At 61.1% G+C, this 13,770-nt stretch overlaps 2 protein-coding genes across 5 annotated transcripts; both read left to right on the top strand.

Annotated features, from left to right (window-relative positions):
• The first annotated feature begins 4 nt into the window (after positions 1 to 4).
• On the top strand, positions 5 to 6,017 carry RILP (Rab interacting lysosomal protein). Of its 4 annotated transcripts, XR_014269852.1 has the most exons (9): positions 5 to 287; positions 553 to 676; positions 1,115 to 1,236; positions 1,430 to 1,621; positions 2,090 to 2,253; positions 2,402 to 2,524; positions 3,779 to 3,862; positions 4,227 to 5,137; positions 5,953 to 6,017. XR_014269852.1 is itself a non-coding variant. In XM_082493269.1 (8 exons), exons 1-8 carry the CDS (start codon positions 33 to 35, stop codon positions 4,381 to 4,383), a joined length of 1,221 nt encoding a protein of 406 aa, XP_082349395.1. In that variant the 5' UTR covers positions 5 to 32; the 3' UTR covers positions 4,384 to 5,203. The 4 variants fall into 4 exon arrangements, 3 of the variants coding, with proteins under 3 accessions (XP_082349395.1, XP_082349396.1, XP_082349397.1); XM_082493269.1 differs by lacking the exon at positions 5,953 to 6,017 and having other exon boundaries at positions 4,227 to 5,203; XM_082493270.1 differs by lacking the exons at positions 3,779 to 3,862; positions 4,227 to 5,137; positions 5,953 to 6,017 and adding an exon at positions 2,989 to 3,767.
• Positions 6,008 to 12,979, top strand: SCARF1 (scavenger receptor class F member 1). The gene is made up of 11 exons (XM_082493272.1): positions 6,008 to 6,172; positions 6,892 to 6,953; positions 7,287 to 7,388; positions 7,503 to 8,028; positions 8,450 to 8,668; positions 8,756 to 8,884; positions 8,960 to 9,063; positions 9,277 to 9,388; positions 9,466 to 9,590; positions 9,782 to 9,919; positions 10,262 to 12,979. The coding sequence occupies exons 1-11, from the start codon at positions 6,078 to 6,080 to the stop codon at positions 11,266 to 11,268; spliced, it is 2,619 nt and encodes an 872-aa protein (XP_082349398.1). The 5' UTR covers positions 6,008 to 6,077; the 3' UTR covers positions 11,269 to 12,979.
• Positions 12,980 to 13,770: the final 791 nt, after the last annotated feature.

The raw sequence follows: 13,770 nt of genomic DNA, 5'->3' as shown, positions 1-13,770 counted from the left end.
AGCGTGTGCGGGGCCTCGGGCGGCGGCGGCGGATGGCGGAGGCGCGGCGGGGAGCGGAGCCGCTGTGGCGGACGCCGCCGGGCCGCCTGGCCCCGCCGCACATCTACCGCATGGCGGAGGCGCTGGGCGCCGAGCTGCGCCGCCTCTCCGGTCGCTTCGGGCCCGAGGCCGTCACCGGGCTGGTGCCGCCCGTCGTGCGTCTGCTGGAGCTGCTGGAGGCGCTGGTGGCTCCGGTGCGCGCCGAGGAGGAGGCGGCGGCAGCGCCGGTCGGGCGGCAGGAGGCGGAGGTGAGCGGGACGGGGGGGGGGTGGAACTCCTCCGACCCTGTCTCCTTCGGGGGTCGCCTATGGAGTGGCACTGACCTGCGCTTGTCCTCGCAGGAGTCCCTGTGGGGACAGCGTTGACCTGGCTGTCCCCATCGCCTGGGACGGCTCAGACCCGGCTGCTGCCGCCCCCTGGGATGGCTCTGTCCCTTTCCCCCCAGGGCGGCTTTGACCCCGCTGTCCCTGTTCCCCGTGGGATGGCTCTGACCTGGCTGTCCCTGTCCCCCAGGACCCGGAGCAGAGGCTGTGGGAGGCTGAGCGCCGGGAGAGAGCCCTGCATGGCCGCCTGGCCTGCCTGGAGGAGCAGAACCGGCAGCTCCTGGGGCAGCTTGCGGAAAGCCAGTCCCAGGAAGGTTGGTGTCCCGGTGGGTTTGGGGTCCCCTGCCACCATTGAGGTGTTTCCATGGGGGACAGCCAGCTGGGTATGGGGCTGAACGTGTTCTCTGTGCTGCCCAGCCCTGGACACCTGTCCCACCAGGGAGCATAAGCGCTGTCTTGTTCTGTAAGCCACAGGGTCCCCAAAGCCCCAGAGGACTCCCCAAGCCCCCAGGAGAGTGGTGGGGGCAGACAGAGGGTGTGAGATGCTGTTGCCGGTACAAGGATGTGTCGGGCACAGCATCTCACAGGCTCTCAGCTCCCCTCTTTCCTCTGTTCCTACTCTGCCGTCTACTGGAAACGATGGTAGAACAAAGCTTTGCAGAAGTATCAAGGAACCCCATAGTGTTGTGGGGTTAGGGGAGTCCTTGTGTCCTGGGGGTCACTCATGCCTATCCCCCTGTGTCTGGGCGCAGGTAGCACGGCGCGGAAGGAGCGGGAGGTGATGCTGCGGCTGAAGGAGGTGGTGGACAAGCAGCGGGATGAGCTTCGTGCCCAAGCCCACGAAATTGTCTGCAAGAGCCGAGACACGGAGGCGGTGAGCATGTGGGAGCTCGTGGGTGTGGTGTGTGAATGGCCCCGGGACCTGCTTTCATGTCACCTCACCCTGGGGCTGTCGCGGCAGCTGGTGAGCCTGCTGGGGCAGATGCCTTTCCCCTGGTGCTGATGTCCCTGGGTGGAGGCCCAGAGCTGCTGCTGTGCCTCACCCTTGGCTGCCCTGGGCCCTCCAGCTGCAGGAGCAACTGCATCGCTTCATGGCCATGAACGAGGAGCTGCGTCACAAGGTGGCCGTGGTGCAGGCTCAGCTCAAGAGCACGCTGGAGAAGAAGTCGGACCTGGAGGCCGCGATGCTGCAAACCCAGAGGGAAATGAACAGGAGGAGCAGGGCCACCTCTGAGACCCAGCAGCCAAAGCCCAGCCTGGTGAGTCCGAGCCCGTGGCCCCACAGCTGAAGGGCACCGCTAATGCCGGCCCGACCTTCCCGTCCCTGCACGGGGCTCCTGAGACACCAGGACCCGCTGGCTGCCTGTGGGACACGGCCACTCGAGTAAGCCCCGCTGCTGAAAATTGAGCAGTGCAGTGTCCGCGGTGCCAGCAACACCTTGTCTGCAAAAATTGGTAGGGGTGGAGGCAGGAGTGAGCAAGGCGAGGTGATGGGAGGAAAAGCCGTGTGGGACTCAGAGGATGAGGAGGGTTTGCCATGTGTGGCGATGGGCGGTGGGTGCTGGCTGAGCTGGGGAGTCACTGTGGTCCCCAGAGGGCTACAGCGGCACAAACTAGAAAACTCATTCCTGAGCCTTTTCCATCTCTGCCTGCGCACAGCACCCAGCCTTTGGGTGGGGGCTGCGGGGTCTCTGCTTGCCTGCTCACTCCCTTTCTATCCCCCCCAGGAGGGAGTACCGTCACACACAGAGGAGCCGCAGCACCAGGACACGGGTGGGAGCCCTTCTCACTGCTGCTTCTCCAAGGAAGAGCTGCAGGAGATCCTGCAAGAGCGGAACGAGCTCAAGACCAACCTGTTCTTGGTGCAGGAGGAGTTGGCCTATTACCAGCGGTGAGTCCTGCCACAGCGGCGTGGGGCAGCAAGCCGGGTCTCTCCTGTCCCTGCAGCCACCCGTGACCTGTCAGAGGCTGCTCCTGGCGCAGCTGGGGCGGATTTCTTTGCCAGGCTCGGGGTTAACCGGCTGGCTGCTCTTTGCCAGGGAGCTGCTGAACGAAGAGAGAGTTCCCAGCTTCTTCTTGGATGCAATGAAGTCGACTATCAAAAGACAGAGAAAAAAAATCAGAGCCAAAATGCTGGGAACGGTGGAGGAGTCGGCGAGCAGGTGAGTCCTGCTCACCAGGAGGGAGGACCGGGAGCCTCCCATGCAGGGTGGATGCCGGCTGGTGGCCCCGGTGTTTCCATGTGGTGTGACACCCTTGGAAGGGAACTCCCCCAGGCCAAGAGCTGCTCTCCTCCCTACCTTCTTCCAGAGATCAAAGGTTTACTGTCAGCAGTGAATGTCTTGCTCTGGCTTAGCCCTGAGAGCACCGCAGGGGCTGGGCTCTTCTCTGCTGCCACTCGCGTGTCCGTCACCAGTCACACACAGCCTGGCCAAATGCCACTCGTCCCTATGTGGATGTGGGAAAAGAGAGGGAGGTGGTGGTGATACTGGGACCACCAGACGAGGCAGGCTGGTCGCTGTGCTGTACAGCTGGAGGCTGTCCAACAGAGAGCCTTTGAAGATGACAGTAGAGATGTTCCCTGGAGGCTCTGCAAGACGTTCATGGGCAGCGTTGGCTCCAACAGACTTCTCTCGATGGGAGGGCAGGACCCGGCCGGGCACCAGCGGTGGCTCTGCGTATCTGCTGGCGGCGGGGATCGAAGCCTGCGCTAAAGCTGCTGTGTGGCACGGGGAGAGCTGGATCTCACTGGCTTTTAGGGGCTTTAATAAAGGTCTGAAGGGGGCTGAGCTCTTCTGTGCTGCTGAAACCCGCTGCATGTTTGCGTCGGGGTCTCTGCTGGCGGCAGGGGGTGTTGGGTCCTGCCTGCTCACCTCCCTGCCTGGTAAGGATAGCTGCTACTGTAAGAATGCTGCCCTGCAGTCACCTCTTGTGTGTCACCTTGTTTCCCTGCGAGGCCTGGCCGGCGGTGCTAATTGTCAGTCTGGTCCCCTGGAGAAGCGTGCGCTTGCTGTGTGGGGGGAGATGCCTAAAGACGTTACTGCTGTGGCAACCGGGGCTGCACCGTCTGCTGGCCGAGCGCTGGGGGTTTGAAGCCGGTGTCTGAAGAGCCGTGTGGCTTGAGATCACTGAGCCAGGGTTGGTTTGCCATGAGACGCAGCTGCGTCTGGGACACAAGCATCCCCAGAGCTGGCTGTGGTTTTGTGGCAGGTCATAGCCCACTGGTGGTTTGTGGGGACAGCAGCTTCGGTCTGTGTGCCGCTGGCTCTGCAGCCGCCTCCACACATGTGGCTCTGTGGGGACGCTGCTGGGCTCGGCAGAGAGTCCCAGGGTGGCTGTGGCACTCGCTGGTGGCACTTGCTGGTGGCGAGCCCGTGACTCAGCGCAGGTTTTCCCCTCACTCCTTTGTGCTGCAGCGATGAAGACGAGGGCTCCTGGCACCCAGCTCGTGGCGCAGACTGCGTGGATGCTCAGCCTCCCGAATCCAAAATTAGGAGCTTGTAAGTTTGCTCCCATGCTCCGGTGCTGCTGGGGATGGGGTGGCTCTGCCAGCAGAGAGGAGGTTTGGGGCTCGGCTGTGGTGCCGGTGCCCGGTGCCTGCCCTGCAGGGTACGACAGGGATGGAGCCAGGCTGCCTGGCGCGGGGCTGGCAGGGATGCTGCTGCAGGGGGGTCGCTTGGTTCAGAGGGGATCTGCAGGTGCAGGGCAAGCCTTGCTGCTGCCCCTGGGGTGCTGCACGCTCCTAGAGGCTCACAGTCAGGCTGCATCTCGCCACCACCACCACCAAACAGAGGGAGGTTGGGATCCGGCTCCTTCCCTGGGAAGGATCTTCTCCCCCACAGCTGTTATCTGCTCTCTCTGCAGTTTTGGGCTGTGGTATCAGGGCAGCAGCAAAGACCCCCCCGCATCCACCTGCTCCGGAGCCTGGGAAATCATCGACTCGCTGGACCCGTGGCTGGAGCCGGAGGGAGAGAGTGAGCCAGTGGCCGGCTCCCCCGACAGAGCCACGCCACCCCTCTGACCCCACCTGATCGGGAGCCAGATCTGGCCTCGCAGCAGTGCTTCCCGGCTCCTCTTCTCCCGGCGTCTTCAAGAGCAGCACAGCTGCCCCGGCTGGTTCCCCATGCCACGGTGACGGCGAAGCCGCAGCGTGGGCAGCCTTCCTCCAAACCCTCTGGGATGTTTGGCCATGGGGTGCCCGCCTGGCATGGGACAGCTCGGCACCTCCGGGCATCTCTGCCCATCAGCCACCCTTCCGTTGTGTCCACACCTGCTTGTGCCCACGGCTTTGCTACAGGGGTCCTGCACAGCCACGCTCCCCACTTCTTCGTGCTTGCAGCTCAGCGTGGTGGGGGTCTGCACCCATTTCTCACTGCCGCACCCCAAAGGGGCTCTTTCTGCCAAAACACCTCTACTCGCAGCCCAGAATCCCATCACTGGATCCTGCCCTGTGTGGGTATTTTGCTTCACCCCCTTTCCGTTCATACCTCCCCGCATCCCTGTAATGTGAAGGTTGAGTTGGGGTGCCCAGGCCAGCCAGTTGGGCACTGTCCTGGGGTCACTGCACGGCTGGGAGGGGCTGAGCACGCTGCACCGGGTTTCCAGGTGCTCCTGTGTCTGGGAGCAGTCGGGATCAGCACCACCAGTGCCACTCCTGCACTGTTCAGGCGTGGGGTGAATCAGTTTTGTACTGGGACCTCTTCCTGCTGCTACTGGGAACTGGAAGACTGGAACAGTCCTGTGTTCACGGGGGCGAGTCGGTCTCCTCGGCTCAGGTACTTTCTAGCTCTAGAATTGGAGTCGGAAATAAATCAGTCTCGTTTCTCCTTCGAGGTACCCACCGCAGCCTCTGCTCTCTCCTTGCTTGGGAAGGGCTGGGCGATGCCGCTGGGCTCTGGTTGCAGTTCTCCAACACAGCCCTCGCTTTTCGTGCGTTGATGCAAAGGGCTGTGGTCAGCTGCACTCTGCCAAACCCCAGAGCCCTTTTCGGGGGTCAGCTCTGATGGGGAACAGGGCTACAGGAGCTGCAGCGCTGGCTGTGATGGAGTTAAGTCCTGCGTGGTGGGGGGAACAGCACACTTCCAGCCCGGGCCCCCCCTTCGGCTGAGCTGGCCTTGGGTAGGAAAAAGGTGTTTCCTGTGCATCTGCTGACACAAAGCTCCTGGGGAGACGGCGAGGTGGGACGGCAGCCAGCAGCGGTTCAAAGGCCAGCCTGGGGAAGGCCACGTCCCCATGGGGAATGGGGGGACCCCACCTCTCAGCCCCTGCCAGGGGTCGGCAGTGCCGTGGGGCAGCACGTGGGGGTCGGGGCAGGGGGAGGTAGTGTTGTGTTGTGTGTTGTGGGGACGTTGGGTAAAACAGCTTTGAGGGCGATGGAGGATGGCGCAGGGCAAGCGGGATGACCGCAGGTGAGATGTTCAGGCAAGCACAAGCCCCTGCATGGCTGCACTGAGCCCCTGGACACCCATTTCTGCTGCTAAGGTGGTAGTAAGGGCCAAAAATAGCCCGTGTGACAGCATTCCCTGCTTCCCCCCCTCTCCGCCGCACCCCTGACGTCTGGATTGGGGCGCCTCCTCCCACGTTTCCTCAGGAAGAAACCCAAGGCTGGCGGGAGGAAGAGGCTGCACCACAGGAGGGACGGGACAGGACGGGACAGACGGACACCAGCACGGGGCTGAGGAGCCGCCGGGACTTGGGCCCTCGTGCTCCGCTGGGATGGGGAGCGCACGACCCATCCTCTGCCTCCAGCTGTGGCTGTGGGTGCAGAGCTCTGCCCAGGAGCTCGACCCCGATGGCAGGAATGTCTGCAGGTAGGTGCCATGGGGGTCCCTGCTTGTGCCCCACCATCTCAGCAGCCCCAGGGGGTCATCGTCCATCTGTCCCTCTATGGATGAGGTTCTGCAGCCTGGCATTGAGTGGGTGCAGAGACTGGGGTGATGCTGGCAACCGTGGTTGTGGTACGCATGGGCATTTAGGGCACCCAAACCCCTTCACCGGGGCTTATTTCTCACGCGCCCCCAGCGCGCAGGGCAATGGGGGGATTGCGGGAGCATTGGCAAAACTTCCATTGTGCACCAGGTGGGAAACGAAGGCGTAGCAAACCCCAAAAGGCTTTTGGAGCTGACATCCCCTCCTCTTCGCTGCTACATTGCCTCTCCTGTTGGTCTTGCCATCAATGGCAGTGCCTTCCGTTGCCTTTGCTTTGGTGCCTTTGCTCTGGGTCGCTGGCAAAGCTTTGAGCCCCTCCCAGAGCGTCGGGGACCCGTCACGAGCTCCGTAGCAGCAGAACCAGGTCGGTTTACCCCACTGCCCAGCCCCACCGCCCGCTCGGGCTGCAGCCTCTTAAATTTCCTTCTATTTTGCTGGCTTCCTTCCGCAGCGATGCCCCCAGGGGCCGCGCTGCTTCCCCACCCACCGGGTCCATCTGGGGCAAGCGCCTGCATTCGCTTTGCCTTAGCTGAGGCTGCAAAGCCGCACCAGCCCTTGCACCCCCCTGCCCTGGCTGATGGCCCCCATGTCTCTCCTACAGGCTCCCCACCGGCCTGGCGTGCTGCCCCGGCTGGAAGCAGGAAGGGCGGGAGTGCACGGCCGGTGAGTGATGGACAGCGATGAAGCCCAAAGCTCAGTCCCTGCAGTCGGTGGGGTGGCTCCTCCACAGCGCTGGGTGTTGGGGGGAAGCCCTACAGCTCTTGTCTTGAATGGCGGTGGTGGGGTGCTGCACCATGGGGACCCCCAAACTCCCAACGAGCAAGCTGCTAATGGTGCTGCGGCTTGGCTGGAGGGATGGAGCGGGATGGAGCGGGATGGTGGTTTCCCTGGGAAGGCTGCCTTGGTGGGAGGTGGCAGGTGCCAGGTGGTCCAGCAGTGGGGTGTGAGCCTGGGGAGGGCCATCATTCGCTGATGTGCCCTCCCTGCTGCCAACAGCTCTCTGCGAGGGGGAGGATGCCTGCGGGGCGGATGAGGTCTGTGTGAGACCCGGAGTTTGCCTCTGCAAACCCGGCTTCTTCGGAGCAGACTGCAGTTCCCGTGAGTATTTCCCCAAGGCTCCGCTCTCGCCATCCCCTTTGCCAGCCTGGATGCTTGAGGGGCTGACAGGCTTCCCCGTCACCCCCCATCCTCACCGTCTCCTTGCCTTCACAGGCTGCCCTGAGCAGTACTGGGGTCCTGACTGCAAGCGGAGATGCCCGTGTCACCCCAACGGGCGCTGCGACCCGGCGAGCGGGCACTGCACCTGCGATCCCAACCACTGGGGAGAATTCTGCCAGTTCCCCTGCCAATGTGGCCCCCATGGCCGCTGCGACCCTCTCACCGGCGCCTGCCGCTGTGAGCCGGGCTGGTGGGCACCCACCTGCAAGAAGCAATGCCAATGCAACCCCGCCAGCTCCCATTGCGACCCCCTCACCGGCCACTGCCGCTGCCTGCCGGGCTGGTGGGGCAGGAGGTGCAGCTTCAAATGCTCCTGCAACCTCTCACCCTGTGCCCAGGAGACGGGCAAGTGTGAATGCAAGGCTGGGTTTTGGGGACCGGCGTGCCAGCGGCGCTGCGACTGCTTGCATGGCTCCTGCAGCCCCCTCAGTGGCCACTGCAGCTGCAGCCCTGGCTATCAGGGCAGGAGCTGCCGGGACCCCTGTCCGGCAGGGAAATATGGGTCTCAATGCATTCACAGGTGAGCTGGGGACAGCAGAGGGGGGATCCAGAGGGTACCCAAAGGTCGCAGCCAGATCTTGGGAGGAAAGTCATCACAGTCATGTCTGTCCCTTTGGCTGGGCAAGACTTGTCCAGGGGGGTCTGAGAATACCTGGTTGGATGCAGCGTCAGTGTTGCCCCAAAAGAAATGTCTCACTTATGCCAGCAGAAAGCGTTGATGTCACCCCCAAATCTGGTCATCCTTGGTCCCACTCCCCAGGGTGATAAAGCACCATCTCTCCCTGCTTGAGTCCTGCCCTATTGCTACTACAGAGCATTAGGCACTATAGGGTATTTCCCCATGGTCCAAACTGATGCTCAGTGGCGGTGTGGGATGAAACCTGCATTTTGGAGGGGTGGGGGGTGGGCGTCAAGGCCTCACTGCCCCTCTGCCCATGCAGCTGTGGGAGCTGCAAGCGCAGCCAGCCCTGCTCGCCCGTGGACGGCTTCTGCCTGGCCTGCCAGCCGGGCTGGAACGGGACCCTCTGCAAGGAGCCCTGCGCGCCTGGCTTCTACGGTGAGGACTGCCTCCAGCTGTGTCCCCGCTGCCGGCACGGGGAGGTCTGCGACCCGGAGACGGGGTCCTGCCCGCACTGTGAGCCCGGCTGGACAGGACCCAGGTACGCCCAGGATCAGGCCACTGGTCCTCGCGGGGTATCCCTGCTCTGGGGCACAGCAGGCTGATGCTTCACTCTCTGTCTTTGCAGCTGCAACAGCTCCTGCCCCGCCGGCACCTTCGGCGATGGATGCCAGCTCCTCTGCCCCGAGTGCATTGTGGGGAGCTGCGACCCTGTTTCGGGAGCTTGCATCTGCCAGGCGGGATACTGGGGAGCCAGGTAAGGCGGGGAGCAGGGCAGGGCCGGGGCCCCACTTTCCCCGCGGGCATTTCCCTCCTTTCCTCTCTCTTCCAGCTGCAACGACACCTGTCTGGAGGGGTATTTTGGAGTGAACTGTTCCTCGCCCTGCCAGTGCTCCCGGGGGACCTGCCACCCTGCGCGGGGTGACTGTGTGTTGAGTAAGAGCAACTTCAAATTTACTCCTCGGCACTGGGCAAGGGACGGGAACATCCTCACTGGGGAAGGTGCCGGGAGGGTGCGATGCAGCCCAGTCCCACCTGATGGCTCCTGGCACCACCATGAGCTGCCAGCTCCTGCACTCTCCATGCGGGGAGCTCTACCGGCTTGGCAGCCACAAGACACACTGGACTCAACCCATCTTCTCCACACAGGTTTTAAGGACCACGGGGCCCTTGCAGCCGCCATCCTTGTCCCTCTCCTGCTGATGCTGCTTTGCATCGCCTGCTGTTGCTGCGGAGCTGGCCCAGCAGATGCTAGAGACAGGTATTTTTTTACATTTTGCAGCCTTCGATGCAAAACCTTGTCTCCCATGTCCCTTGATGTCTTCCTCTGCTGTGCAGGGCGGCCGTGCCGGATGATGATGTGGTGGCCCGGATGAAGCACCACGTGCAGGGGGTGCTGGCGAACCTCAGCGCTATGATGCCTTGTTTTTCCCTGGGCGGCTACAAACTTCCCAAAGTCACAGGTAAAATTAGCAGAGCTGCCAACAGCCCTTCTAGGGTGTCACCCCCACCCTCTCTGCATCACCACCATTTGGGGGGGGAGCCTGCAACCCCTCTTGCCCCACTGCATGGCTCAGGACAGGCGTTGCGCTCCCACCCCAGCCCCAAGCACCCTGGGGTGCCCGAGCACAGCTGGGTGTCTTCTCCTTCCCAGTTTCCCACCACGACACGGAAATCCCCTTCAACCCCAGCTTCATTGAGCCACCATCAGCTGCGTGGGTTTCAGACAGCTCCTTCTCCTCCTTTGACACCGACAACGAGGGACCCGAGTACTCCGTCCCTCCCAGAGAAGGTGACGTCCATAACTGTTCCTCCTCTCCCCAGCCACCCGCAGCCCTTCTGGGTCAACCCTGCCCCATTACCAACCTTGCGTGTCCCAGGGACGGGTGCTGGGCACAGGCAGCATTTATTTTTATACTGTCATTTTACTGTCCGCAAGGACACACTGGGGCCATGCTTGGCCTCATGTGATGGGATGTTTCTGGTGTGGGCAGCCCCATTTCACAACCTCCTCCCAGGGAAACAGTCCCAGGGACAATCCTGTTGCATCAGCCCCTGTCCCAATGTCCCTGAGTGTGTCCCTGGGCAGGGGGTTAACTCTGGCAGCCCTAAATCTTGTCCCCTTCTCCCGCAGGCATCCCGCTGCTGGGGGGGGCTGAGCTGCAGGATGGGGCGTCCCCCCCCAGCGAGGCACTCCCAGACCCGTCTGCCTTTGACTCCGAGGATGTCTCACAGCCCTTTGCCATCCCTCGCACCTCCAGCATCGCCAAGGCCAAGCGGCCCTCCGTGTCCTTTGCCGAAGGGACAAAATTTGGGGCAGCGGAGACTCCCAGCCCTGGGCGGAAGCCCAAGACTCCGTGGGGCCCATCCAAGCTGTCCTCACCACTGGGGGACACAGCAGCTGAGCCCCCCACTGAACGACCAGCCAGCGATTGCTACGAGAGCCCTGAGCCCCTCAGCAAAGGGGAGGAAACCCACCGGCCATCACCCCGAGCCACCCCTGGGGGACGCCGTCGGGTGGTCTCTGGCACCAGGCACGTGGCCCAGAGAGTGGAGGCTCTTGAAGCGGCTGCAAAATCCAGCAGCTGGGAGGCAAAGGGGAAGGAGCCCAATGTCACCACCATCTACATGATGGTGGGAACAGCCGGGCAGGACCCCAAGGCAGACGGGGGTGGCGAGGGACCGGTCCAGGCCATGCTCAAGCGGCTGGGCAGCTTGCAGAAGGGCAAGTGGGCTACAAAGGATGAGCCCAAGGTAAGGAGGAGTGTTGAGGCCATCCAGAAACCACCCCGCCGGGCCCTGGCGCAGTGCAGAGACTCGGTGAATAGCTGCAAGCAGAGGGAGAGTGTCCTGGGGACTCCTGCCGAGCCATCCCCTGGCAAGAACCAGCATCTGCCTGGGAAGAGAAGGTCCTTCCTTCTTGCATTTCCCTCAACGAAAAACACCGGGACCCAAGATGGGGCTGTCGATGCTGTAGGTGCCACGGACAGGGGCAAAAGCTCTGAATTAGCCCTCAGCCTTGAAACAAAGGGACAGGCTGTCCCAGAGGAAGAGCCAAAATACGAGAACGTGACCAGCAGCAGTGCTGATTCGACCCACTGCCCCACTGAGGATCCACCGGCCACTCCTGTGGCCACCTGAGCCACTATGGCCTGGGCTGGGGCAGCAGGAGCCTAGGAGGCCCCTCCAACCCCAGCATGGGGGGAGCCAAGGTCCCCCTCCGAGCTGTGAACTGGACTTGCATCGAGCCTTCCCATTCACTCCCCTTCCTCCGTGCCATGTTGCTGGTGTGGACCCTCGCTGGCCGGCACAGCCGGTAGGACGGGTGATGCTGAGAGTCGCAGCAGTGGCAGCCCTATGGGGTTGGAGTGCTTCAGGGCTGTTTTCTGTCCCCCTCTGCCCTATGTGTCCCATTTTGCACCTGCTGCAGCCCAGAGGGACAGCAGTGCTCTGGACACAGTGGTGGCACCTTCTGGTCCTTGTTGGCACTGGGCTTGGGGACACACGTCCTACTGGTAAATGGAAGCAGGGCTGCTGGGGGCTCAGCTGGGAAACGCACAGGAAAAAAAACCAAACAGTTTCACCCCATCAGCTTTCACCTTTCCCTGTCCCAGCTCCGGTAATGCTGCTCGAAGTCTCTTGCTGTAAAGGTGCTTCTTGCTGGAGGGGATTATTTTGTGGAGCTGGGCTGGGGAGAGATGATGGGCTGTCACAAGCAGCTTCAGCGAAAATTAATTTTAGCTGCTTATCTCAGAGGGTATCTGGGTCTGCAGGGGTTTATCTGTGTGGCTCTGGCTTTTGTGGCAGGCTGTAGCTGCCTTCGTTTCTATGTACATGCATAGCACATGGAAAGGCTCGTGGCACGGCACAGCATTTATCGACGGCCTTTTAAACTCCACGCGATACCAAGGTGCAATTGTGCAAGAGTAAACGTGGCAGCTGGGCTATGACCATCAACCTGTGCACCCGGCACTGTGTTGGCCCTGATAAGGAGGAAAGCTACACAGAAAATGGCATTTCCATGGGTGCCCGAAGTTCCTGCCATCTTCCACGCCTCGTTCCTGCTGCGGCAATGCATCGCTATGGGTGGCTGAGATGCAATGAAGGTGCTGCAGCATCACCAGTGCAGCCAAAGGACCTTGGGCTGCCCTCGGGCAGCGCGGGCAAGATGGGAACAAGGTCTTCGCCGCCCAATGCAAGGCAGACAAGATGCCAAAGAGGATTTGCAGCGTGAACTGGTTTTAGATGTATCTAAGTGGTGGAAGTTTCTTGTATATTTTTCTGTAATTCCACATGGCATGAAAGCCTCTGAATGAAAATTAAATGTTACCAAAGCCCTTCAGGAGCTGGGTTTCCCAGCCGCCTTCGGAATCAAAGGCGTGGTGAGAAATATTCTCCAAAGTGTGGAAACTTGTCCGCAGCCTTAGGCTTTCAGGGTTTTTTTCATTTTCTCGTTCTGTTGAAGTAATTTTGAACTCTCACTTAGAGTTGAGCCTACAGCAGTGCCGGAGACTGGAGGGCAGCAGGAATGTGAGTGGGCTGTGAGCATCCAGAGCACCTACATTGCAGGCTGCATCTCATGCGGAGCTCTGTGTGAATCCTTCTTCTGGTCTGGCACTGCTGAGTTGGGGTTTAGGGTTCAGGGTGTTTCAGAAATCAGTGTGAGTTTTGCTTTTTCCCTTTTGGTTTTCACGGGTGCTTCTCCACAGCGCAAGGCACCGAAGTCCCATGTGGGTGAGGCTTCCAGTTTCGCAGGCAGCATGCAGCACTCCTTCCTGCAGTGCTATCACCCACTGCCATGATTATAACATCAAATATTCTGCTATACAAATAAAAATGCTCATCCTGGCGAGATGTGAGCAGCAACCTGGCCAGACCTCTGTTCTGCACAGGCTACTTTTTGTTTTGATAGTCTTTTATTACAGTGGCAGGGACAGCCCCACATTTTATTTATAAGCAGCCATTTTTCTCTAATCGGTTGGTTATTTTCAGCCTGTGAGCCGAGGCAGCGTTGTGCCAGAAGTGAACATCACGTGAGCCGGTTCGCCCTGGGAACAGCATGTAAATAGCTGACAACAACCCGACAGCCTTCCCCGACACTGAAACAAGCACCCAGCTTTGAGAAAACACTGCTGCTGCTTCAAGAACCTGTCATGTTCACGGGCTGAGCTGCGAGGCAGGACGTTTTCCCTGCTTGAAGATGAAGCATCTTTGCCCTGTCGGGGCAGTGCAAGGAAAACAAGCAGTGGATTTTCAGCGCGTGGCTGCCCATGCACACGGCTGCAGCATGGTCGCGCTGGCGTCTTCCTGTCAGGGATGTTTCTGTCTGGCTTTGCTGGGGTTTTAATTCTGGATGCAGGAGGTCTGCGAGCCAGAGCTGGTGGGCGAGGGAGGGGTTAATGTCTTGCCGTGATGGATTTCTGACTTTCCAAATCCCGCTGCAGTGGTTTGAAGCCAGACAGTGGGAAGCGGTTCCAGTGTGGAGGTCCTGTCTGTAAGCAAAGAGGCATCCATGCTCTCTGCTGGGGCAGGTCTTGGCTTCCTGAAGGTAGGAACAGAGGCTTGAGCCATTCCCCATGGTCACGGGGGCCTGTCCTCTGTTACCGCAGCCTTGTCATCTTTCCCAAACTGTCCAAGCTCTGC

Source organism: Vanellus vanellus (genome assembly GCF_965231255.1).
Source record: "Vanellus vanellus genome assembly, chromosome: 19".
NCBI classification, from domain to species: Eukaryota; Metazoa; Chordata; class Aves; order Charadriiformes; family Charadriidae; genus Vanellus; species Vanellus vanellus.
This window is presented reverse-complemented; position numbering and strand designations above follow the sequence as displayed.